Source organism: Gopherus flavomarginatus, chromosome 3 (genome assembly GCF_025201925.1).
Source record: "Gopherus flavomarginatus isolate rGopFla2 chromosome 3, rGopFla2.mat.asm, whole genome shotgun sequence".
Lineage (NCBI taxonomy): Eukaryota > Metazoa > Chordata > Testudines > Testudinidae > Gopherus > Gopherus flavomarginatus.
This window is the reverse complement of record NC_066619.1, coordinates 162,091,526-162,117,484: the sequence shown is the minus strand read 5'-3', so window position 1 is coordinate 162,117,484 and position 25,959 is coordinate 162,091,526. Positions and strand designations below refer to the sequence as shown.

Sequence of the window (25,959 nt, the reverse complement as noted above, 5' to 3'; positions counted from 1 at the left end):
CCCTACCCCTTCCCTTACCCTGTTATTATTTCAGGACCTCCCTCATCTATCCTCTAAAGACCATTCCATCCTTCTTATCTCACCCTGCACTCTCTAGCTGGCTGTCAGTTACACCAGGCCCCACATTTCTTGCTCAACTGTCCCCTCTCCTCTCAATCCCTTACCCTTATTTTGGGCTACTTCAGCTCAGATCTTTCTCTGCTTACGCTCATTATTGGACCCCAGCTCTGGACCAACTTCCCCCCGTTTTTGGCCACTCTCTGAATTTGGTATTCACCAAATACTGGTCTTGCTCTCTAACCATTATCACCATCCCCTGAGACATTTCCCACCTCATCTCCGACTTATTAGCTGTGGCTGAAATAAGCTTTCCTTCCGAGGAGAGAATAAGTATATGAGCTGCTCCACAGTCCAAGGAATGCACCCGACTGTCTTTTCCTGAATTCACACATTCTGCAGAGTAAATCAAGACAGAAACCCACCATCATTTTGAGACATTGAACATATTAAAAGCTACCCAGCAACTTCACACTATGTTAATGATCACAGAATGAGTTTCTGCATCTCAGCACAAAGCTTTGCACATATGCATTTACTGGTATGTGGCCACTCTCAGGCACACAGTTCTCTCCTAGGTGGCATGCAGATGATCTGGATGTAGTAGCATGGGCCATAGGTTTCAGTAATGGTTGAACCTTACTCCTCCCCGCTCTATGTGATGGTGTGTTCTAGGGCAGCCTTACAGTTTGTACACCCACCGTCCCTGCCTCCCCAACTTCCCCAGCCTTCTCACAACACCCCATAGAGAAAGAAACACTGCAGAGCTCAGTTCTGTGGCTTATGGAACCCACGGCAGGTCCACTTTGCTTCTCGTCTCCCGAATGCAGCGGAATGTGGCATGACTAATAATAAATTATGACCTGATTTTCAGAGGTGCTGCGCACCCAGAGCTCCTTCAGCAAGACCTGCGAGTGCTCAGTTCTTCTGAAAGTCAGCCCAGCAGATTATTACAAATGAAGGAGAGTTTTAAACCACTCTAATTTGCTTGCCACTGTTTTTTCTGGCTGTTTGTCTTTATTGCACACCCCTCAGTCTAGACAATGGAAAACAAACTAGTCAGTTTCACGGTTGTATATAGCCGAGCTGCCTGTCTGGATCTCATGCCTGCTGGGGTTCACCGTCCTGCAGGAAAATGGTTACATCCATAAATAAAAACCTGCATTAGTGCAACAACAAAAGAAATCATCAAAGCACTTCTAGTCAACTTAGATTTTGTAACTCCTCTTCTTCTTTAATAGTATCAAAAAGGGAGGCAAAAATTAACCACCGTCCCTTTAAATTCGATTTTTCTAGCCTATAGGTCAGGGGTAGGCAACCTATGACATGGGTGCCGAAGGCGAAAGCGGCATGTGAGCTGATTTTCAGTGGCACTCACACGGCCCAGGTCCTGGCCACCAGTCCGGGGGGCTCTGCATTTTAATTTAATTTTAAATGAAGCTTCTTAAACATTTTAAAAGCCTTATTTACTTTACATACAACAAGAGTTTAGTTATATATAATAGACTTATATAAGGAGACCTTCTAAAAACGTTAATGTATTACTGGCACACGAAACCTTAGATTAGAGTGAATAAATGAAGATTTGGCACACCACTTCTGAAAAGTTGCCGACCCCTGCTGTAGGTCCTCTTCTCACAGACTCTATTCCATTACCAAAATAGGAGTGTTCCCACTAAATCCCTTAAACTTCATTCTTATTAGACTCGGACTCCTGCACACAGGAGTCTGTGTTTGTTCGTTTGTTTCCAAAGAAACCCACCCAGAAGGGTGAAAAGGGGAAGATGATTATGCCGGGACCCTAATAAAGTCAATAGTTTTTATCTAAAATGGGGCTTTAGCTCAGCAGCTTTAACATTCACAGTATATAACAGAATCTCAGATACCTATAAGTGTGCAACAGATCTTGACACCATTTTACTAATCCGTGCCTTCATTTGCCTTATCATGTAGACGTTACTGCTCCATAAGTTACCATCCTCTCGTTCAAATTTATCTTAAACTAAATGAACATGAAGCCAGTGATTAGGGCTTACATTTACATGCCCAAGTCACTCAGATCACTGAGAAGTCAAGGAGGGTCAACCATCTGCAATATCAACAAAATTCCCTTTTTTCAGAGAGAAAGATCACTGAGAAGTCAAGGAGGGTCAACTATCTGCAATATCAACAAAATTCCCTTTTTTCAGAGAGAAATGATTATTCCTCCAACAATCAGGAGGCGTCTGCAGTGCAGAAGTGACCTCCTGCACTTCACCCATTATTTCCTGGCAGCTGTAGGCAGCCTGACAGGCCCCTGTAACACTCTGCTCAGCCTCTGGAATGGAAACCGAAACTGCTACTTGGTACACAGAGAAAGGAAACTGCTGTAGTGAGAAGAGAAGAGATAAGACAGAAATAAGAGTGGCAGCAGGGACCTGGGAATTGGACTTCTGGGCAGCAAGAGTAGGCAAATCACAAACTACTTGGAGTTTCCTGTGAAAAATCAACCTAAATTACCTTGGTCTTCTGTGATAAGTTTAATTTAAAGAGGAAGACTATAAACATATTAATGCACTGTAAAAATAATGTATTACAGAATCACAGCAGAGGCACCTTCAATTTCTATCACACATTTAACTCGAAATGGGGGGTTAGATTTGGGGACATGACAACAAAAAAGAAAATGTTCATATACTGGTCCAGATTCTAGGCTGCTAGAAAGCTATGAAATTCTGGAGCTATGTCAGTTTACACCAGATCAGAACCTGGTCCTTGGGGTTGAAAAACAAATACTCACGGAGTTTTCTGTGTTCACCCTCTTTGTCAAAGACGAGAACGCTCCCATTTTTCTCTACGACCACTAGGGAGCTCTCTTTGCAGTTTATCTGGCAGATTTCCTGCGGGTGCTTTTTGAAGAAGTTGGGGTGGCAGTTTGGTTTTGGGAACAGCAGCAAAGAGGAGGATGCTACCGCTGCTGGTTGAAGAGGTGCTGACACTAAACGCGGTTGGCTGTTGGCCTGTCGCCTGCCTGTCTGGCAGCACCTTGGCATTTTGTTAGATTTGCTCTTATTCTCCAGCTGTGTTCAGCACTCCACAGAAAGCCAGCCCCGACACACGGTATTGTGGAAACAGCTCCAGATGCAGCAAAACCAGCTGATAAACACAAAGTCCACTGGGATCCACGTTGGAAAGGGTCCGTCTGTCTCTCAGCTTTTGCTTGTGGCAGTAACTGGAGAGAGAAAAGGGTTCTTACTCTTTAAAGATTTGCAAAAGAAAAACAGAACCAGGCAGCCTAGGGATTTTTTTAGCTTATAAAAAGTTCCTTGTATGACTGACGCTCTGGTCCGATGCCACCCTGAGTGTGAATGTTGGTGAAGAGAAGGGAAGAGGCTACGGGTTTAAATCTCCACTAACTGCTCCGCCCTCCTGCCTGCTGTAAAAGGGAGAGAGACAGGAGGTGTGTCCTTGCAGGAAATCGAAAGTACGCTGCGTTCCCGAGCCCTCTGCTTAGCAAGGGGAGGAGGGAAGTAAAACCTGCTCGTCACACATAGAGGCAGCAAGGGGCAGGGATTTAAAGGCATCAGTTAATGGAAAGAGAAAAACGCAGAGCTACTTCCAGTGTTGTGCAATAAAAACTTGAGCCGGAGTTTCTTTAGCTGGGTGACTGAGCGGATCCAATTCATTATCTCCAGCAGAGACAACCAGTGTATTATGGCAGTGACTCAGGCCTGGTCTACACTGCGCGTTTAAACTGAATTTAGCAGCGTTAAACCGATTTAACCCTGCACCTGTCCACACAATGAGGCCCTTTATAGCCCGAGAGGAGTAGCGCTAAAATCGGTATTGCCATGTCGGATTAGGGTTAGTGTGGCCGCAAATCGACAGTATTGGCCTCCGGGCGGTATCCCACAGTGCACCATTGCTTTCCAGAGCGGTTACAATCTGAACTCGGATGCACTGGCCAGGTAGACAGGAAAGCCCCGCGAACTTTTGAATTTCATTTCCTGTTTGGCCAGCGTGGAGAGCTCACCAGCACAGGTGACCACGCAGAGCTCATCAGCACAGGTAACAATGCAGCCTCCTGAGAATCGAAAAAGAGCTCCAGCATGGACTGCACGGGAGGTACTGGATCTGATCGCTATATGGGGAGAGGTTTCTGTGCTAACAGAACTCCGTTCCAAAAGACGAAATGAAAAAACATTTGAAAAAATTTCCAAAGCCATGATGCAGAGAGGCCACACCAGGGACTCAGTACAGTGCCGTGTGAAAGTTAAGGAGCCCAGACAAGCCTACCAGAAAACCAAAGAAGCAAACGGAAGGTCCGGGGCAGGACCGAAAACATGCTGCTTCTATGCTGAGCTGCATGCAATTCTAGGGGGGGTCTGCCATCAGTTCCCCATCCCTGTCCGTGGATTCGAGGTGGGGGTGGTGATCTCAGCCATGGCTGAGGATTCTGCAGATGGGGAAGATGAGGAGGAGGACAAGCTTGCAGAGAGCACACAGCACCCGTTCTCCCCAACAGCCAGGAGCTTTTTCTCACCCTGACGGAATTACCCTGCCCGCCCTCCCAAGCCACTAGCCCAGACAATGAAGCCATGGAAGCGACCTCTGGTGAGCGTACCTTTGTAAATATAAAACATGGTTTAAAAGCAAGCATTTTTTAATGATTAATTTTCCCTGAGGACTTAGGATGCATTCGCAGCCAGTACAGTTATTGGAAAAGTCTGTTAACATGTCTGGGGATGGAGCGGAAATCCTCCAGGGACATCTCCATGAAGCTCTCCTAGAGCTACGCCAAAAGCCTTTGCAGAAGGTTTCTGGGCAGCGCAGCCTTATTCCGTCCTCCATGGTAGGACACTTGACCACGCCATGCATGTAGCAAGTAATCTGGTATCATTGCATAACAAAGCCTAGCTGCGTATGGTCCCGGTGATTGCTGGCATTCAAGTAACATCCGTTCTTTATCTCGCTGTGTTATCCTCAGGAAAGTGATATCATTCATGGTAACCTTGTTGAAATGCAGGAATTTAATTAAGGGGACAGAGATGGCCATTCCTACTGGGCTGTTTGCCTGTTGCTTAAAAGAAATCCTTCCTTGCAGGTAGCCAAGCAGGGCGGGGGTGGGACTGGTGCTGAGCTTTTTCGCATTTGGCTAGCAGTGATCTTCCATGATACCAGCCACGCGGTGGGGGGAGGGGTAAAGCGATCATCCCAGAGAATTGGATGGGGGGGTGGTTTCTGCTGCTGCATGTTATCAGGAAAGAAGCAGCACTGAACGGGATTTGCTTGGTATTTGGGAAAGGAGGACACTATGTATATGAAGGCTGCAGAAGCCGAAAGACAATGGCTTACTATGACCGCATGCAAGCTGAATTCTGCTCTCCGGACCTGCGTCTGTGAGATCTCTAACACCAGAGCCGCAGGCACTCAATATTAAGATGCAAAATGCGACCTTGTAGTGAAATCACGTGCTATGTAAGGTGAATAGTGTTGTTCACCGTGAAAGAGTATAAGCATTGTTCTGTAAAATGTATCTTTTTAAATACTTCTCTCCCTTTTTTCCCTCCCTCATGCAGCTGCAAATTTTTCAAGTCTCCTTCCTCCATCCCAAAGGCTATCTCAGATAAGGCAGTGGAAAAAAAAGACGCAAGACGAAATGTTCTCAGAAATCATGGAAGTGACCTGCAATAAAAGAGCTCATCTGAATGAGTGGAAGGACGTGGTATCAAATTACAGGAAAGATGCCAGTGAACGTGAGGACAGGAGGGACCAACGTGAGGACAGAAGGGACGCTCGAGATAAGAAGTGGTGGCAGGAAGATCAGAGGTGTAGGCAGGAAGATCAGTGGTGGCAGGATGCAACGCTGAGGCTGCTGCATGATCAAACTGATATCCTCAGACGTCTGGTGGAGCTTCAGGAACAGCAGCAGGGTCACAGAGTGCCGCTGCAGCCCCTGTGTAACCACCCTCACCATGTTCCATATCCTCCTCACCCAGACATGTAAGAACGTGTGGGGGAAGGCTTCATGCACCCGCCCACTCCACTCCCGTGGACAGCCCAACCAAAAGGCTGTCATTACTTTGAACTTTTTTTAGTGGCCTTTTCCTTCTCTCCTATCCTTCTCCCAAACCACACCCGGGCTACCTTGTCAGTTCTCTCCCTCTTTTTATAATGAATTAATAAAGAATACATGATTTTTAAATGATAGTGACTTTATTTCCTTAGAAAGCAAGCTGTAATCGAAGAGGGAAGATGGGTTGCTTACAGAGAATGAGTCAATCAAGGGGGGGGTTCATCAAGGGGAAACAAACACAGCAGTCAGACCGTACCCTGGCCCATAAAGAAACTTGTTTTCAAAGCTTCTCTGATGCGCACCGCTTCCTGGTGTGCTCTTCTAATTGCCTTGTGTCTGGCTGCGCATAACCAGTGGCCAGGTGATTTGCCTCAGCCTCCCACCCCGCCATAAAGGTCTCCCCCTTACTCTCACAGAGATTGTGGAGCACACAGCAAGCAGCAATAACAAAGGGGACATTGGTTTGGCTGAGGTCTGAGCGAGTCAGTAATGTGCCCCAGCGTGCCTTTAAACGGCCAAATGCACATTCTACCACCATTCTGCACTTGCTCAGCCTGTAGTTGAACAGCTCCTGACTACTGTCCAGGCTGCCTGTGTATGGCTTCATGAGCCATGGCATCAAGGGGTAGGCTGGGTCCCCCAGGATAACTACAGGCATTTCATAGACTAACAGACGTTTTGGAGCATGAGCTTTCGTGGGTGAATACCCACTTCATCTGACGAAGTGGGTATTCACCCACGAAAGCTCATGCTCCAAAACGTCTGTTAGTCTATAAGGTGCCACAGGATTCTTTGCTGCTTTTACAGATCCAGACTAACATGGCTACCCCTCTGATACAGGCATTTCAACATTCCCAACTATTATTTTCTGGTCTGGGAAGTAATTCCCTTGCTGGAGCCGTTTAAACAGAGTAGTGTTCCTGAAGACGCGAGCATTATGAACTCTTCCCAGCCATCCCACGTGGATGTTGGTGAAACATCCCTTGTGATCTACCAGTGCTTGCAGCACCATTGAAAAGTACCCCTTGCAGTTTATGTACTGGGTGCCCTGGTGCTCCGGTGCCAAGATAGGGATATGGGTTCCATCTATTGCCCCACCACAGTTAGGGAATCCCATTGCAGCAAAGCCATTCACTATGACCTGCACATTTCCCAGAGTCACAACCTTTCATAGCAGCAGCTTAATGATTGCTTTGGCTACTTGCATCACAGCAGCCCCCACAGTAGATTTTCCCACTCCAAATTGATTCCTGACTGACCTGTAGCTGTCTGGCATTGCAAGCTTCCAGAGGGCTATCGCCACTCGCTTCTCAACTGTGAGGGCTGCTCTCATCTTGGTATTCTGGCGTTTCAGGGCAGGGGAAAGCAAGTCACAAAGTTCCATGAAAGTGCCCTTACTTATGCGAAAGTTTCACAGCCACTGGGAATCGTCCCAAACCTGCTAAACTATGCGGTCCCACTAGTTTGTGCTTATTTCCCAGGCCCAAAATTGGCGTTCAATGGCTAGAACCTGCCCAATTACCATCAGGATCTCCAAAGCGCAGGGGCCCACGGTTTGAGAGAATTCTGTGTCCATGTCTTCATCACTCTCGTTGCTGCTCTGCCGTAGCTGCCTCCTCCTCGCCTGGTTTTGCTGGTCCTGGTTCAGCATAGACTGCACGAGAATGCACGAGGTGTTTACAACGTCCACGATTGTGGTCTTGAGCTCAGCAGAGTCCATGCTTGCTGTGCTATGGCGTTTGCACAGTTCACCCAGAAAAAAAGACGCAAAATGGTTGTCTGCTGCTTTCACGGAGGGAAGGGTGAGGCTGTATCCAGAACCACCCGCAACAATGTTTTTTGCCCCATCAGGCACTGGGATCTCAACCCAGAATTCCAAGGGGCGGGGGAGACTGCAGGAACTATGGGATAGCTATGGATAGCTACCCAAAATGCAACGCTCCGGAAATCGACACTAGTGTTGGTACATGGACGCACACCGCCGAATTAATGTGCTTAGTGTGGCCGCGTGCACTCGACTTTATGCAATCTGTTTTACAAAACCAGTTTCTGTAAAATCGGAATCATCTCATAGTGTAGACATACCCTCAGTGACCTGCATTCTGTCAGAAAATGCAGCCCTTTCGGACCACCCTGTTTTAAATTTGGACATTACATCAGTAGTATTTATCGCTCCCCCTTCCTTTCAGTAAAAGCAACCATAAGAAAAGCATTATTTCTATGTGTCTGCTGCAATTTCTGGGCATTTCTCTCATGCCTCACAAACAGCATCCCCTGGAGCAGGGATGAGAAGACAAACATTCTTATTTTTTTCATCTTTCAGAAGTTTTAACAGATCCATACAGCCATATTCAAATACAATGACAAAGAAAACACAGCAGGAGTATGGATTTAACAATAACACAGAATGAACTATTCATAAATACTCCTGGCCTAAGTGTTATAAGAAAATAATTCCCTAACCACCCTACCCCCCCACAAAAGGAGAAGCTTCAGAAACCCAATGTACCTGAAAACAGTTTGTAACACTCCCATGAAAGACCAAGTGTCTTGATAGTTGGTTCCTGTATCTCCATAAATTGTCAGTTTTCCCAAGAGGATGGTGTTAGTTAGCTGTCAGCCAATCAGAGAATGTTGGGGGAAATAGCAGATTTGTAAACTGACTCTTTTGGCCTCTCTAAAGTTCTGCAGCAATCCTGTTTCCTGCCATCACGGGAAGAGATAGATTTTCTAGAATGTCCCAAACATAGAGGCTTGAAGTAGGGTAAACCCCTACCCCAGTCACCTTGGATAGAGAACCACACACTTTCTTCCAAAATGTAGATATACTTTGACATTCAAAGAATGTATGAGACAGGTTTGCACAGGTGCTGTCACATCTCCAGCAGTTCCTTATGCAGGGTGAGTACAGCTTTATGCAGTTACCCCGGAGTCCAATAACAGCTAATTAAAATTTCATTCTGAAAGAAATGCAAAAACAGAGAACTGGATACTCTCATATATTGTGCCAGATATTATCCCACCTGTCAGAGGAAATGGAGATGTTTAGCTCCTCCCATATTTCTTTTATGGTATATCCCATAAAGTTGTAGGAGAGGAGACAGTATTTGTATTTTCTTTTAACAAGTTTGTAATGGAGGTTTCAATCATCTAAAGAAATGTAGGGTCTCTAAGCAGATGTGTGTTTACAGGGCCGTCCTTAGCCATAGGCAGAATAGGGAGCCGCCTAGGGCACCACTAGGTCTGGGGGCACCGCTCTGCGAGAGCCTGAACAGAAGGGAAGCAGTGGAGCATGTAAGAGCAGGGCTGCTGGGTCCTAGAGAGAGCAAAATGCAGCACAGTCTGAGGGAGGGGATTGGCTGCTGGGGTCTCTGGGAAGGGGTGAGGGAAGGAAATCACCTGTGAGTGTGACTCTTTCCCCTGGCGTGAGGTGAGGCAGGCTCTGCGGCTCTGGCAGTATCCTTTGTTGTCCCCCATAACGTCCATTCTTCTCCCCTCTGCCCCACAGAGCACCCCCTGTTTCTCCCTCACCTGCATGGAGCACCCCTCTCTTCCACCTCCCCTCCATCAGGGCTGGGTTGGTGAGATGCTGAGGGGGAGGGGAGGCTGGCTGGCTGGCTACCTGCTGAAGAATGAAAGTGAAAGTAACTCACTTCCTCGGCAGGCAGCCAGGATTGGAAGGGTCGCACAGGGCTGGGCTAGGGATAGCCAGATAGCATGTGCGAAAAATCAGGACAGAGGTTGGGGTAGGGTGAGCAGATGTCCCTCTTTTATAGGGACAGTCCCAGTTTTTGGGTCTTTTTCTTATATAAGCTCCTATTCCCCCCCACCCCTGTCCCGATTTTTCACACTTGCTGTCTGGTCACCCTAGATAGGGGTAATTGGTGCCCATATAAGATAAAGCCCCAAATATCAGGACTGGCCCTATAAAATCAGGACATCTGGATCTGATCACCCTAGCAGGGGAGCGCATCTCTCCCCTGGACTGGCAGTGATCCATCTCATCAGGGGGGAGCTGCACAGGGCAGGATGAGCTGCTGTGGCTCCATGGGTGCCCCATCCCTGAGATCAGATGCTATGCTAACTTCAGTATGGTCCATTGGGCTGGTGGTGGTGCCCATTGGCGTGTGATCGGACCTGAGGGTTTGCTGCTGCTGTTGCCACTCTGCACCCCAAGAGGTGGATTTTGGGATCCTGCAGGTTCCCACCTATCTCCTCCTCTACTGCAGCTGTTGGACCAGCAGGTTGGGGGGTGAGCCAAGCATGAAAGCAGTACTGTGTTGCCATTTAAAGTGTCATTTAACAACTTTGTTTGCCAAAAAAGCTTGCTAATAATCCTGAATTTAATTTCAACTTTTTTTAAAAAAAATCAATATCTTAGCCAACAACAGAAAATTAAGTTGTTGACAATTATTTGTGACAAGTTTGGTATGGGAAGGGAGTGGGCCAGTTTTCATCAGAGAAACAAAAAATGTTGACTGACTTTCCTATAGCCCTGTTACTGCTAAATAGAGCCCTCCAACAACTGGGCCACCGCCGTATAAAGTGTACAAAAGCAGCATATGACCCCTTGAAGAGTTGCTACTGATCGTAGGAATTTAATTGTTTTTGACTATGCTTGTAGTTAGCCTGAGAACACCAGTCATTCAGAATTCCAGAACCATGGAACTGGTCCCCCATCTGACTGCATGCAGCTCACCTGAACTCTCAGAGATGCACTCTGATGATCAGTTACAATTTGTTTAGTAATGGAAAGGTGCAGTATAGAGAACAGTAATCCACACACTGCTGTGGTCTGGCTAATTACTGTGGTTAGACAGAGACTATAATCTGAGTGGTTAACATATTCTAACTTTATTTCTTATAAAATATTTCTTGAAGGAATATAGGAATTGCCAGACCTGGATCAGAAGTCCCGCTAGTCAGATGCAGCAAGAACCCCTACAGGAGGCAGAAGTGGCATAATCTGCCTCTCATAAAGATCTCATCCTAATTCCTAATATCTAGAGGATGACGTAAAACATGAGGCATGAGATTTTTATCCCTTTAAAAACTATTATTTGTACTATAACAACTCTGGATAAACTTGTAATCCATATAAATGTCCAGTCCCTTTCTGAATCTCATTAAATTCTTGGCCACAGAGAACGCCACAGTCTAATTACCCACTGAGTGGAAAATTATTTCCTTCAATACTTTTCAGTTTCGTTGAACATCTCCTTGTTCTTGTGTTGTGAGACAAAAACAACAAAGCTCATGATTTATCATGTATAGAGCATTCACTGATTTATGTGCTTTAATCATGTCGTCTCCTATTCAACTCCTTTCTGTGGTCAGCTAAGTCCCAGTCTTTGCAATCTCTCTGCATACGAGTTTTCCCATGCACCCAATCATTCTCTGGACCCTCTCCAATGCCACAATGTAAAACACTCACCCTCTCCTCTGGAAAATTGCCACAGCCTTCCAAGACCCTCCCCTGCCGACTCCAGCTACTGTACAGAAGGTAAGGAAGTTTGGAGTCAAAATGCAAATTACTTCCTTTGTCTCTTAACCCTGAATGGCTTGAGCAGATTCTGACTTACGCTGGTAGGAAACCACATTGGGGATGCAGGGTCACAATACACGAACATCCCATATTGTGGATTCACCATCTCTTCAAATAGGTACAGGAAGAATTCTAATATCACTCCGCCTGCATCCAGGCCTCCCAACTCCCCTTCAAACTGCACCTGCAAAAACACAGAGAAAGATGGCTGTTCTTCGTAGCCATTGTTCCAAAGTCATTGCAGACTACTATTCCCCCAGAAATGGAACAATCAACGCCACATTCATCCCTTAGTGCCGGAGTCAAACTACTAAGTGCAGCGTATGCACAGCTTTAGGGCTTGAAATAAGCAGTCCTTTCCAAGACCAGAGTAGGAACAACTCTGCAAAGGGATGATTTGGGAAGACTTCATCATTCCTGCTCTTACAAATTGCCATTCTCACCTCTCTTTCGAGCTCTGACTCACCTCCTTTCCCTTCTCTACCTTCTGAAAAATGATGTCCACAACACACTGCTACAGTGCACGTTATGTCTGCTTAGCGACACACTGCTCTCTCTTTTTCTCTCAAGATAAGCTGAAGTTGGCTTTTGAACTCGTCAGCCCTCTGAGGTTGAACAAAGCAACAGACAAGCCACACCAAGTCAGCCTACATTCTAATGAAGAACCACAAGCTGTGGTGTCATACTGATCCAAGGGCAGGAAGTATTAATAGAGAGGGGTAAATGTTCACTGTCGTGCAGAGGTAAGACCACAAACCTTGCAGTAATTGATCTTTGCTAATGGGGGGGATCATATGGTTAAAATCTCAAAACCGTGGTTAAAGTTTTCAAAGCTGTCGAGGGTAACCAAGTATATAAATCTGCCTAATGCGTTGAAACTGATCCTTGCTAATTGGCTAATTAGACACCTAATGTAGCTAGAGCTGAGCAGAAAATGTTTTTTCTTCCGTGGAAAATCCTGAGTTTTCATCAAAAACTGAAACTACAATGTTTTTGAGTTTTCACCCAAAAAGTTTTCATTCCCCCCCCCAACTAAAACGTGACATTTCTGCGGAAAGCAGGCAATTCTCAGAAATAATTTCAGGTAATTGAGAGGCAGTTGCAATGGAAATTTTTTCAATCAGCCCTAATTCCAACCAGCTATACAGTTTCTCTCTAATCTCCTTCATATTGCTAAGTAGGAAGAACATGACTGAGCACCATACCAACAACTGCTTTTTCAGGACACTGTCCTCCACCAGACTTAGTTTACGTAAAGTATCTTCAACCAGGCTGCTGCGTTTAACTTGCAGAGGAAAAACAGGCAACTCAGGAAGCTCACTCTTTCTCAGCAGTTCATTCTGCTTCAGTATGAATTCGGCTGCTAGCTTCGCACCCTAAAAAAATGAATAGATAACTATATTTCCAGCATCTTGCCTGAAAAAAATACTGCACAGTTAATGGGTAAAACATTTTCCCCTCTATGTGACATTTGCCCAGCTCTAACCACTAATTTATTGCATTGCACACCCATTTTCTTTCATTTGAAACATACTGGGTTAGAAGTAAGTGGTATTCACGTCATACAGCATAATTAGAACTTATTTTATAAGGAGAGTTAGATAAAAATGTGAATGCACTCCATATCAAAAGAGTCATTTTCCAGGAAAACACATGACAGAAATGACTATGGCAAACCATTGGATTCATGGCTTATTGCAACAATATATAACTCACTGAACGCTCCCCTGCCCCCCACAGCTCCCATGACTGGAGAGATGTTAACTGGACACTTCACCTGGCATGGTCCCTTGAAATGTGGTAACTGTTTATGCTAAAACTGGTCCCCCTTGTATTTAGCAGTGACACTTTGCATACCTTTCCCCAGAGCTCTGTGTAGCTTGAAAGCCTGTCTCTCTCCCCAGCAGAAGTTGGTCCAATAAAAGCTATTATCTCACCCACCTTGTCTCTCTATGTCAAACCAAAACACCCATTGGTAAAAGAAGACTTAAGTGACGTTTAAAGGAGTAACTTTTGATGGTCAATTGCAAATTCCGTTCTTTGTTACATCAGAATGGCCCCAAATCCTGCAATTCAATCCACACAGGCAGAGTCCTGAGCCTGGTCAGACCCTGCCCCCTGCCCCCAGGGAGGCTGAGGGTTCAGAATGGTGGCACACTTAATAAGATCTAAATAATTCTCATTTAGGTGGAACTACTCTTCTCCTATAGGAAAAGCAGCAAGGTGCTGGCTGAGGCTCCAGAAGCCCTTTGTTAAAATTCTGCCACCAAACCACAGGGAAATTAGGACAAATTGCCCGCACCCCCAACGTATAATGGACTAAATTCCACTGAACTGCAGGTGTATTTTCAAATAATTGTCCTGGGAGACAATGCTCCCAAATTCCACTACAAGTTCTTTTCCTCCCTCCCACCCCAATCTAAAACCACACTGCCCCATGTCATGTTACAGAGTCAATCATGTTAGTATGTTATTTGAACAACCAATGCCATTTTCCCCAAGAACAAAATATAAACATCCCCAGCAAAATACTCTATACTGGCAAGTGATAACACCTGCTGGGTCATGAAAATACTTTACTTAGGCTATGGCTACACTACAGCTGAAGTCAGTATAAGTTACATGGCTCAGGGGTGTGAATAAGCCACCTCCATGAGTGACATAAGTTACAGCGACCTAAGTGCTGGTGTGCACAGCGCTATGGACATAGCTACTGCTACTCACGGGGCCTGGAGTCGTTAAGTTGATGGGAGAGCTCCCTCTCATCGGCATAGACTCTGCACTAGCAGAGCTACAGCTGCACCACTGTAAACTTTGTAGTTTAGCCACAGTCTTGGTTTGGGGGAAAAAAAACGTGAATAGATTCTAAGTCCTTCACTTTAGCACATGCTCCTGGGGTTGAAATGCCACTGTAGATTTGTGGCACACAAAAAAAAACAAATAAACCTAGACTGTTTCTCACAGTATACAGAGACCAGATCATACCTCTTGCTTGAAAATTGAATCAAAGTGGAACACTTGAGTCTTGGAAACCAAGTTAAAGACAAAAGGGAAACGGCAGAATATGACGGGAACGTCGTCTTCATGACACGAATTCTACCAATGAGAATGGTACACATCTTTTGAATACTTAAAAATAAAACAGGTAAGTCCCAGTTTCCGCACTCTTAACTCATTGATTCCCTCTCTTCCCTGCCCCCCCACACAAAGAAGTGGCACTGCAAGGCTGCAATCTCCTTCCCCTTCTTGACTGGGAGACCATTCTAACAGTCCCTCTACCCCTTTGGATTAGCTGCTGTGCATCATGTGCAGGTCCTGGGGCCCATTTCCCCCACCAACCAGGTACTGCAACTAAACCTAGACTTAAAAATCAAACCACAGCTACAATATGGAGTTAATATTAAGGTTAGAAATTTCCGAGGTAGGCAACAGGGTGTACTGGTTATGACACAGGACTGGAAGGCAGGAGACCAAGGTTCTATTCCTGGTTCCGTCACTGACCTACTGGGTGCCACTGGGCAAGTCACTTCAAAGCTCTGTGCCTTTATTTCCCCTCCCATGGTTGTGTGTGTTTCTCTATTTGGACTGTGAGCTCTTCTGGGCAGACGCAGTCTCTTGCTTAGCGGCTGTTCAGAGCCTGGCACAATCTGGCCCTCATCTCAACTGGAGATGCTAGGTGCTACACTAATAAGAAACAAAGGAGCAACTGCTGTCTTTTAACCATCCACTGTCCTTAGAAACGCTGGAATAACCAGGAGATGGTACAATATCATACTTACAGCTGTAGCTTGCCATGAGCGCCACCTCCCTACATCGGTTGGAAGGATAAATGTTCCAGAGATTTCATCTATGTAAAAATTGCTTAACTGTAGTGTGTAGTTAGCCTTCCTGTTTGCCTTGAAATGGAATAAAATGTGGGTTAAGATGCACGTGTTTGCTTAGAACCAGTGATGATTCTCTATGCATTTATTCAGACTACACATGCTTACCCTGTACAGCTTTTCAAGCACTTCTAGGAGAGGTTTGGTGCCCCGGTAAAGGGAAGAGGTGTAAAACGTCAGCTGAGATACCACAGCCTTTTTAAACATCTGTACCACAGTGTCCAAAAAGGATGCTGACAATGACATCCAGCATTTTTCTGAAATATGAGGGGAAAATATTCATGTAAATGAAACTTCCCTGCCAAAAAAACAACGAAAAAAAATCTCTAAAAAAACACACACGTCCCAGCCTTCCTCCACAAACACACCTTTCAGCTTGCATTCTTATGAATGATACATGATTCAAAGTGTTTTTTAATGCAACGTGGTTTTGGAGGGAAACAATGCAGCCACTAAATGCAATCAGACACCATATTTCAGCTATTTACACCCACTCATATAAAACACACATACAGAACTACAGCAGATGAGTGCAACACCAAGCCTAAATGTGAACTTATGACCACTCCAGGCCAATAAACAGTCAGAGTTCAAGGTAATTTTCCTAGCCCGTCAAAGGCTCTTGTCACCCCTCTCTGAGTCTCTCTCCACTGGCTCCCTCTTCTCTATTGTATCAAACATATGTTTCTTGTCCTTAATTTCAAGGCCCTTCATAATCTATCCCTATGCTACCCTCTCAGTATCAAAAGGTTGAGTCCTGCCTCCGAACGAACCATGATCCCAGCCTCCACTGTCCACTTGTTAAACTTTCAAACAAGCACCGTCATGTTTCTCCCACGCTGCCCCGAAGGCTTGAGAGTGCTTACTATAAACATCCACACAGCTGCCTCATTACCCTCCTTCAAAACCCCACTGCCAAGATGCCTATAAATCCCTGACAACAACTGGGCTACTGGTGTGCTGAGACCACTGCCTATCACACTGACCAATACTATCTCATTGTTTCCTATGCTCTCCAGTCTGCCTGCGTCCACCTAAATCATCTGGTCTTATAATTAGACTGTAAGATCTCTAGGGTAGCGACTGTCTTTGTTCTGTGCATACTGTGCCTCATGGACTAGGATTTTTAGCCTGGTAGTACAAACAACAAGAAGAAAGGGAGCCCACTGGTTGTTTAGGGTGAAGGTGGAGATATATGGTCTGAGTTGTGGAAGAGATGCACATGAAATTGAGAAGGGGAGCTGAGGAGTAGAGTGCAGATGGAGTGTAGAATATTTTATTTCCTTGCTTGTAGGGTTTGCATTGATTGACTGTGCTGTCTAGCACCTCTGGATCTAAGTAACAAAAATTGTGAGAGAGAATAAATCTCCCTCACACACACACACACACATCATATAAAGATTTTGGGAAAGCAGCACTATCCACAAGCAGTGAAGCGAAGAGGCAAAAGTTATCACTGTGTACGTTTGCACCAGTAGGTTAACCAGGTCCTAATTAAGCCATTTTAAAATGTGTGCTGAAGTCACCATCTCAGGCAGTGGCTTCTCCTCATGCTCAAAGTGAAACAACCTTACCCAGTATGTTTGAGGAACGGTCACTCATGCTATTAATGGCCTGCGCAAGTCGCAAAACAAAAGGCTCCAAGTTTTGTTCTTTGTACATCACAGAGCATTCTGGCAGGAGCAGGAAAATAGACAAAGCCTCACGATGAGGAGAATGCAGTGGAAGACCAGGAATCAGATCGGCCAACAGACAGTAATTTATCTGTATGCAATAAAATTAAATAAATAAAGGTGGAGGAGAGAGATCACTTAGAGAATGATCTGCAGTGCAATGTACGGCCAATACTTTCCACCTGGCATAATACTGGACTTGAAACTTTGCAGAAGAGTTTTGTATGTAGAGTTTAAAGCATTCAGTGCAGTCAGAGTTCAGATGTAGTTAAAATAAAAAATAATCTATGTTAAAATTGGGGTAAAAAAGGGATGAAGAGAGGTTTGTTTGTTAGAGCTGTTTTATACAGACTGTCAATTGTGTCTTAAAGCTGACTCCTAAGTACTAGATTGCACCTTTCTATTCAGAGATGATGAGCCACTTACTGGCCCAAATGCCTAAACTATCCAAATTATTTGGAAGTTGTGCTGCTGCTCTGTTTCTTGTCTACCTCCCAATTACAAAGTCACGGTGTTAAAAAACAGAAATACTTTTGACATTATACCACACGTGAGGCGATTTAGACATGGGACAAAGAGTTGTCCCCATCTTCTCATATATTTGCCAGCTACCTCTTTTTTATGTTTAAAAACAATTCCTCAGACTTGGGGAGGTGAAGACTTTGGGAGATGAGAGGTTTAGGAAAATCAACAGCCTATCAGGAGAGTCCATGTGTTAGCATATCCAAGTGCAACGCATCACTGCACAGGGAGCAGAGTTTGGATCCTACGCTTGTCCTGAGCAGCTCTGGCAGATAGCATTACAGACTCTTCAAGTCTTCCCCAAACACACACAGAAAAATTCCCTTGCAAGTTAATTCATTAACAAATTAATCAGTAGCGACCTGTGTGATAAAGTGGGAATTTACTTAATGTTTTGTAGGAATACTGTGTGTGCCTCAGTTTCCCCTATATGTTACAAAAGTATCTAGGTGGTGGGACAAGTGTGGGTGATTGTGCAGAGACCCTAGAGGGCAGCTGTGACTGCCACCTAGCACCCTGTGCCCAGACAAAGGATAGACACTCTGTGTCCTGGCAACTGACAACCAGGCCCCACCCTCTGCAAGACCTGGAAACAGATAAAAAGATGGAGGAGGGGCAACTGGACATGACTGAGGGTGGGCTGCAGGAAGCGAGTCACTCTCCTGGACTGGGACATGCGAGGAGAGCCAAGGCTTCTAGGGCTCCCCAAAATGGACTTTGCTGAACCTTCCTACTTTCTGTGCTAAGACGATCTGTTCTGTGCTGTGTTCCAGATGACTAAGAAACCCTTCTGATTTACGATGCTGGCTGAGAGTCATTGCTGACTGCGAAGTTGGGGGTGCATGGCCCCTGACGGTGTGTGAAAGGCTTTCCTAGGTACCCTATTCACTGCAGAGAGCTCACAGCATGAAATGGGTGCTGAGCACTCCAAGGTCAGACGCAGAAGATGCTGAAGCCAAGGAGTTGTGCCTTCGTGAGTGTGCGCTCTGTGGGGTGTCACACTACAAGAGGGTCCTGTCTCAACTTCATTCAGAGCAATTCCAGAGTACTGAGCCTGTGCACCCCAACGCCCTGTTAAATTAAGTTATACCCTGAGTGTAATTTGCACAAAAACTTTCAAGATGTTTTACCTGGTTAACAATCCACTCCTTTTTGGTTAGCTCATCAAATACGTCCCTTGCCTTTTGTAGATCAACACCAATACAATTTGCGTCCAAAGCAGAACTAAAGTGATAAGAAAAAATATACATCTCATTTTATACAATAAAGGAGGATGCTGCAATACACCTCAATGGTTACATTTTGGTCTTAGGGTTGTTGTTCTTTTAAAATCTTTTCTGGAAAACGCTCTTTCCCCTTTAGCAAGTACTGATTTTTAATAGGTTTGTCTTCAGTATTTAGTGCTGTGCAATGTGCCAAACTGACAGCCCTAGAAATTGACTCTCTCTGCTAATCTACAGGACAGAGAGTGGTAATACAAGCTTTCCCTCAATGCTCAGTCAGCGTGCGTCAACCAAGCATCACCTGTCAGGGGGAAGAGGACAGCTGAGTATTTGTGCCCATTCAATCCTTGGTCACTCTGCTGAGAGTATTAAAAAAAGAGGACCAGTTCCAACTGTGACATGGACAAGGGTCCACTTTCTGAGAAATGACCTAAGACTATCTACTCAGGTCACACTGCCACCAAACAGCCCTCAGACAGTCCCACGTGTCAGTCACTATTTTAATGAGCTGGATTTGAACCAGTGACTCTGTAGGCTCACTAGCACAATACCAACCCTGTCCCCTAAAGCAGCAAAAATGATATAGACCCGTGGTTTTTTTTTTTAATTAATATAAACAAGCTTAGAATTGCTGTAGCTTTGTAAAAAGCCCCGAAGGATTGTTGTTAGCCTTCAAGCTGTAGAACTGCGAAGTGAAGTGAAAGAGCACGAGAACACATCTTAGCTCAGCCGGCAGCTTGTTTCTGCAATTCTTATTCAGGTATTTTAAAATTAAAGCTTTAGGAAACTCAGGTAAATTCCAAGGGCTAGATCCGCCCTGCCCAGGGTGAAGGAGTGGTAAGAGAGGAAAGGGGGCATTTTCCAACACACCCCTAAGCACACTCACAAACGAATGCTGAGGAGGCCAAACATTAGACTGGCCAGCTGACAAGCATGGTCTGCTGGCTAGGGGCATGGTTGGGTCTCTAGCTGCCTAGTGCATATACTGCAGTGTGTAGCATATGCTAGCATGGGTGCTGGGGATTCAGTGTGTTGAAGTATCACAACTACATGATCCTTCTTTGCTAACTGGAATCTTCTTATCCCACAGCAACATGATGGTTATTCAAACTTAAAAACAGCTGATACCGCTCTGCTTTAACTCCCTTGCCACCCCTAAGCCCAGCAGGTACATCTTCTGGAAATGGGCATAGGGTTTTGTCTTCATAATTTAGTTGACTTACAATTTTAGCTTCTTGTTTAAACTTTGCAAAGAATGGCACTGAAAGTATCACTTACCTGGGTTTTAAAAAACTTGCATTTAAACAAGCAGGAGAAGAAAATATCACGGCTATTTCCCTACAAAAGGCACAATAATACAAGAAAGTAGGCATTAAACAATTATCCCACCTACTAGGTCAATGTTTTAGCGCTCAGACATTTACAAGACTGAATCTTAAGCAATTACTCTGTTATTTTAGCTATTAAGAGAGCACATTTGTGACTCTTATTTGCATGATGAATTTTCTACTGCCAAAAGATGCTTTCTCAAGATATCTTCATTTAGAGGAAGATAATGTTTGCTGCAGGATTTTTATTCTCTCTCAGGGCCTGATCTAAAACCCAGTGAAGACAGTCTTTCCGTTAACTTCAACCGGTTTTGCATCAGGCCTTTGGAATCTAACCTGACTCCAAATGAAACGAGAGGGCGTCTTTCCAATCAGTTCAGGGTCTGCTTCAATTCCCATTTAGCAGCAAACGGGTCTCTGATGATTCAATGAAAAACAATTAAAGAATTGAGTTTAAGTCAGGGCTGGTTGTCATCAAAGATGTTCATACAAGGCTGGCTAAACTGTAGGACAGCCATGTTATAGGCTAGCTATGGGCCTAGTAGTTTCAGTAAAGGCAGTAAAACGGACCCTACTTTTGTTTAAAGTTTACGAATAAGTTTTTAGTACATCGACTATAAAGATGTCTAAAGACAAGTCTTCATATCCCATAATGTAGAAAAGTGGTAGACAGCAACCTTTTAGCCTCCTGGAATTCATCAGTGCCAACTGTCACTGCCATCCATTTATTTATCAATGTCCTGTCAAGCCTGCTAATCTTCTGCAGGGTATCTGCGGGAGAGATCCCACGTGCATGCTCAAGATCCTTAAATAAAACCAAAAAGCAAAAGATACAACAATAAAAGATTAAGTTTAGTAAATGCATATGATTGTATATAAAATTATAAACCACCACTGCAAACAGGCTTTTTACAAAGCAATTGATCAAATCTGCTCCCGCTTTTGCTCAAAACTGAAGACCCTGCATTTGCATTAGGCAGGTAAATGCAACAGGCTACGTGGAGAAACTACCAGTTCGCTAATCTTGTAATACTCTTCCTGACATTAAAGTAGATTTATTTTATGTGGAAGGCTATTAAGTAAAAAGGCAAAACAAGATGCGAGTACTACCATGATAACCCTGATTCTTCCCAAATTGAAAAGAAAATTTTTGTTTTTATTTACATCAGGGGTCAGCAACCTTTCAGAAGTGCTGTGCCGAGTCTTCATTCATTCACTCTAATTTAAGGTCTCATGTGCCAGTAATACATTTTAACGTTTTTAGAATGTCTCTTTCTATAAGTCTATAATATATAACTAAACTATTGTTGTATGTAAAGTAAATAAGGTTTTAAAAATGTTTAAGAAGCTTCGTTTAAAATTAAAATAAAATGCAGCACCCCTTGACCGGTGGCCAGGACAGGGGCAGTGTGAGTGCCACTGAAAATCAGCTCGCGTGCTGCCTTTGGCATGCGTGCCATAGGTTGCCTACCCCTGATTTACATTTTGTAACATAGTGGGAGGACAAACAATAAACATGTGCAATTCTCTTGGCTTGGATTCTGAAGCAGAAGCAGAAGATCATCATTACTAACCCTTAGAGATGGGACCAAACTGTACCTAGGATCCCTCACAACTTAATTTTAGCTCCTGAAGGTCACCAATTTTCCTCTTCACAGTATCCCTTATCATCTATCCAACAGTTAGTAAAATGAAAAAGGACACAGGTTATGGTATATTGTAGTAACAGCCTGAAAGCTCCTGCATTGATTCTCTATGCCAACCAGTTCTTTGAGATAGCAACCAATTCTAAAACCAGGATCCCACTGCAGCCAATGAGAGTTTTGCTATTGACTTCCATATGAATCAGCCCTAGAATGATCTGCACACAATTCTAGAGAGGAAGAAAGGTCAGTACAGGAAGAGAGCCACTAACTAGGTTTTGACGATTAAAATTGTTAAATTTGGGGTGGGAAGAGAAGTTAGGGGACCACATAGTCTCCTACCAACCGCCGCGGGTCTCCAGATTCGCTTTGTATTTATGGATTACACTTTCTGGAGATTAAAGTGAACTGCCTGCGAAATCCTTGAGCTGATGACTGGAGGATCTTCTCTGCTCAACTGGCTCTCCTAGTCTGAGCCAGGCAATACAGATACATGAGTTGTGTTCTAACTAAACTTCAAACTACTAAATGAAAACTTCCAGTCTCACCTGGACCTCCTCCTGCTCCAACAACCATCACTTAGCTCCAAACTATTTCATTCAGCAGACTACCAGGAAGGGCTTTGTGGATGACTTATGGTTAACAGAGCATCCATGGAGAACCAAAGGGCTCAAAGCCATAAATCATCACTAGTCTATTGCTATGGTTAATTAATGTTTTTACAGAACGCTGAAGATGTAAAAGCTCAGTATAAGTACCAAATATTATCATCAGCCCATACTGCAGCTCTTCAACCTCAACTTCCTCCTTGCGATACTACGGTCAGAATTAAACCCACCACTGTAACTCTGCTCTTTCTACCATTCTCTGTGTGCTAGGTTAACACTGGGTGATTTACTCTTGCAACACAAACTTGTTACATATTTCCTTTAAAAACAGCATTGATTCATATACTTGAGTATATTTAAAGAATGGATTTTCCTTTCTTAAAATAGTGTCAGATCCTCGTGCCAAATCAACGAAGTTTCATTGAAATCAATGCAGTGATGACCATTGACAGCATCTGAGGATCTGGTCCATAAAATCTGATTTTAGAAAAAAGGTACTAAGAGCAAATATGAAAGTTGCATAATACTTCCCATAAAAAAGTAATAAGAACCTTAATTGAGACCTCTAATGCCTTCATAGTTTACAGCCAGCAAAACTGAAACTTCACAAGGGAATGAACTTAGGGTCAGGGAGGTGTCTTTTGTGGGCCCCCTGTAAATCTGTTCAGATTTGGCTGAGTTATAAACTGGAAATTACCATTTTCTCCTCTGTGTTTTGCTAACTACTGCTTGTTCTTGGTAAAAACTGCTGCCACTGTTATTGCTTCCAACCCTTTATCCATAAACACGACATATCTACTTTAAAATAAATAAAGCTTAAATTTGCTAACATGCTAGTGACACATTGCTTGCAATTCCGCCCACTATTGTTGAAACAAATGAGTTAAATGAAATCTACAAGACAGGATATCAGTACCTGGGACTGAAGAGTACTGACGAAGTTGACATATGTCCCAGCAAAAATCATTTTCACTTGGACGCCCGACAGATCTACAAGAATATGAATCAGATCAACCCCAAATCCTCAATTTCTACTGCTGCGGTTTATGCTGTTACTTTGTTCTCTTGGGCCTTAGGCTTTGAGCCAAAGCCCACTGAAGCCAGTGCAAGTCCTTCTGTTGACTTCAGTGGGGTTTTGGATCTGGCCTCAGACCTGCAAGTTGCTAAATGGCTGCAGCTTCCATTAAAGTCAAGAGAATGGAGAGGGCTAAGAAATGCCCAGAAGCTGCTCAGCATGCTACAGAACTGGACCCTGGGAGATGTTATATAAAAATACAGGCAAGAGGCACAACAACATTTTACTCTCCCACATACTTCCATTGTATAGTCTCTGTTTCTTGGAAATAACTACATAACAGTTATATTCCAGTGATGGTATCATCTGTTTCTTCATAGCCCATGTTAGTGTTAGATTTATGGCAGGAAGCATGAGGGCTTTATATTCCTTCTAAATATAGATATTCTAATACCATCTAATATTACTGGTGATGTTTTTGTAATTTAAGGAAATGTCAAATCCTTTTTTAAATCCAACTAAAGCTCTTGATCTCAATTATCTCTTGTGGCAATGAGTTCCACGGATTCATTACACACTGTGTAAAAACAAACATATTTTCACTTATAATCAGTACCGTTAGCTGAAACCAGGCTGCTGATGTCAAAGTTCTGTGCCTGCTCCCCTGTTCCATTTTCAATGTGTCTTTGGGGACCACGTCCAAAAGATATAACCTGCCCAGGAGTAGACATGTAGACCAGGGTGTGATAGCTGCCAAAGAGAAGAGAGAACATGTTACAAATCTGTCCCAGAAAACTCTCGGTTCTCCCTTCCAGTCAATAAGAGTCAGCTGATGGGTAAGGCACCTGTACAAATTCACTAGGATATCTAGTGGTTGGAGCACAGGACTGGGAATGAGACAAGATGGGCTTTATTCTTCACCACTACAGACCGTGTGACCTTCGGTAAGTCACAGTCCCATTGTATCTCAGTGTTCCTATCTGAAAAGGAGGGTACTACTACTTAGAGACCAAGGCCTATTTGCCTTATTTGACTTCAGCTTGGCCCTTGATTTGCAAAACCATTGTAAATCAATGAAGAGCAATACACACACTATACATAAATGCCCAGCCTTATTTTATTTCATATTACAGTATGTATCAGACCTCTGAACCCTCTAGAATTTGCTATATATAAACCATCCACAAAAAAAATCCAGACAGCAGAACTACCTCAGGCGTGTCTAATCTGCATATGCAAGTTGTATTATAATTATACATTAAGAGCCAGCTTTATTGGAATATTCTGAATGCTTTGCATCCCTCCACTGATGTGAAGGAGCAAGAAATCCCGTTTCACGGGCCAGTTAAAGCTAGGTTTACAGCTGCTTACTGTTAATGAAGGAATGAGTGCCAAGCACTCAGAGTGTACCATTGAACCTCACCCTAAAACTCTGTTTCTACTGGCTGCTGCAAACACCGAATGTATCTGTGTTCTCACAGAACTGGAGGGTAACTTCTTCACTAATGGACCCTTTGATTGTAACTGTACAACTTTAGCTTTATATTGAAGCAGTTATTTGCTTTTAATAAGCACACACCTTGTTAAAAAAAAATACCCAAAATTGTCTACCTTCCTTTAGAAAACAATTTTGTTTTCCCTTGCAAAATGTGACTATTATGAAAAACATATGAGCTACAGTATACACCTTCCACATGCCAAATGGGAAACTGGACCATCTAGCCATTCGACCTTTTGAGGACCAGGTATCTGGGTTGAAGAGTGATGTCCCAGCTGTCCAGCACTGTCATCTCCAAATGTGAACACACTGCCATCCTGCTGAAACAAAAGCAAATTTTGTTTCCCATGGTTATGAGACTTTCATCTCCTATTTTTTTTAACCCCTTCAACAAAAAAGAAGAAAACCTGAAGACTGTTGAAAGAAGATGATACAATCTAGCCATACACAAGTGAAACCAATGAAGGATCATATTCACGGTGGGCATGTAACTAATCTAGTTTGGGCCATCAGCATGATTTGAACCTGGGATTTCTCATACTAAAAAGCATGAACCTGCTGCTCGAAGTACAGGGCTAAGTTCCCTGTATGGAAGAGATAGCAGATTCATAACCCTCTTGTAAGTAGCAGTTAAAGTAATGGGAGTCTCTCACACACACGCACACACTCAGCTCCCCATCCCCCCAGGGAAAAGCAACCTGCTGAACATATGGACTGGCTGGTTGGAGAACATTTCTATGTCAGAAGTAGTGCAGGGATGTAGCTTTTACTTCATGTGCTTTCCATTTATTTTTGATAATTTTTCAGAAAACAGCTTTTGGTATTAGAAAAAAATATATTCAATTTCTATTGTCATTAGTAGGCTTTGTTTAGATTTAAAGTAAAATTTCTTTTTAAAATTTCCAAAATAC

At 43.9% G+C, this 25,959-nt stretch overlaps 1 protein-coding gene across 1 annotated transcript in view; it reads right to left on the bottom strand.

Annotated features, from left to right (window-relative positions):
• LOC127047362 (E3 ISG15--protein ligase HERC5-like) overlaps positions 1–25,959 on the bottom strand; it is a 94,581-nt gene that overhangs the window by 48,702 nt on the left and 19,920 nt on the right. Inside the window, exons 6-19 of the mRNA XM_050945481.1 lie at positions 25,238–25,368; positions 24,167–24,300; positions 23,452–23,525; positions 20,962–21,089; positions 20,235–20,294; positions 18,864–18,957; positions 17,113–17,302; positions 15,647–15,795; positions 15,437–15,553; positions 14,643–14,753; positions 12,863–13,033; positions 11,665–11,841; positions 2,837–3,116; positions 333–453 (exon numbers count right to left, since the gene is read on the bottom strand). Of these exons, the coding sequence (XP_050801438.1) occupies positions 333–453; positions 2,837–3,116; positions 11,665–11,841; positions 12,863–13,033; positions 14,643–14,753; positions 15,437–15,553; positions 15,647–15,795; positions 17,113–17,302; positions 18,864–18,957; positions 20,235–20,294; positions 20,962–21,089; positions 23,452–23,525; positions 24,167–24,300; positions 25,238–25,368 (1,937 nt within the window). The remainder of the gene's footprint in view (positions 1–332; positions 454–2,836; positions 3,117–11,664; positions 11,842–12,862; positions 13,034–14,642; positions 14,754–15,436; positions 15,554–15,646; positions 15,796–17,112; positions 17,303–18,863; positions 18,958–20,234; positions 20,295–20,961; positions 21,090–23,451; positions 23,526–24,166; positions 24,301–25,237; positions 25,369–25,959) is intronic.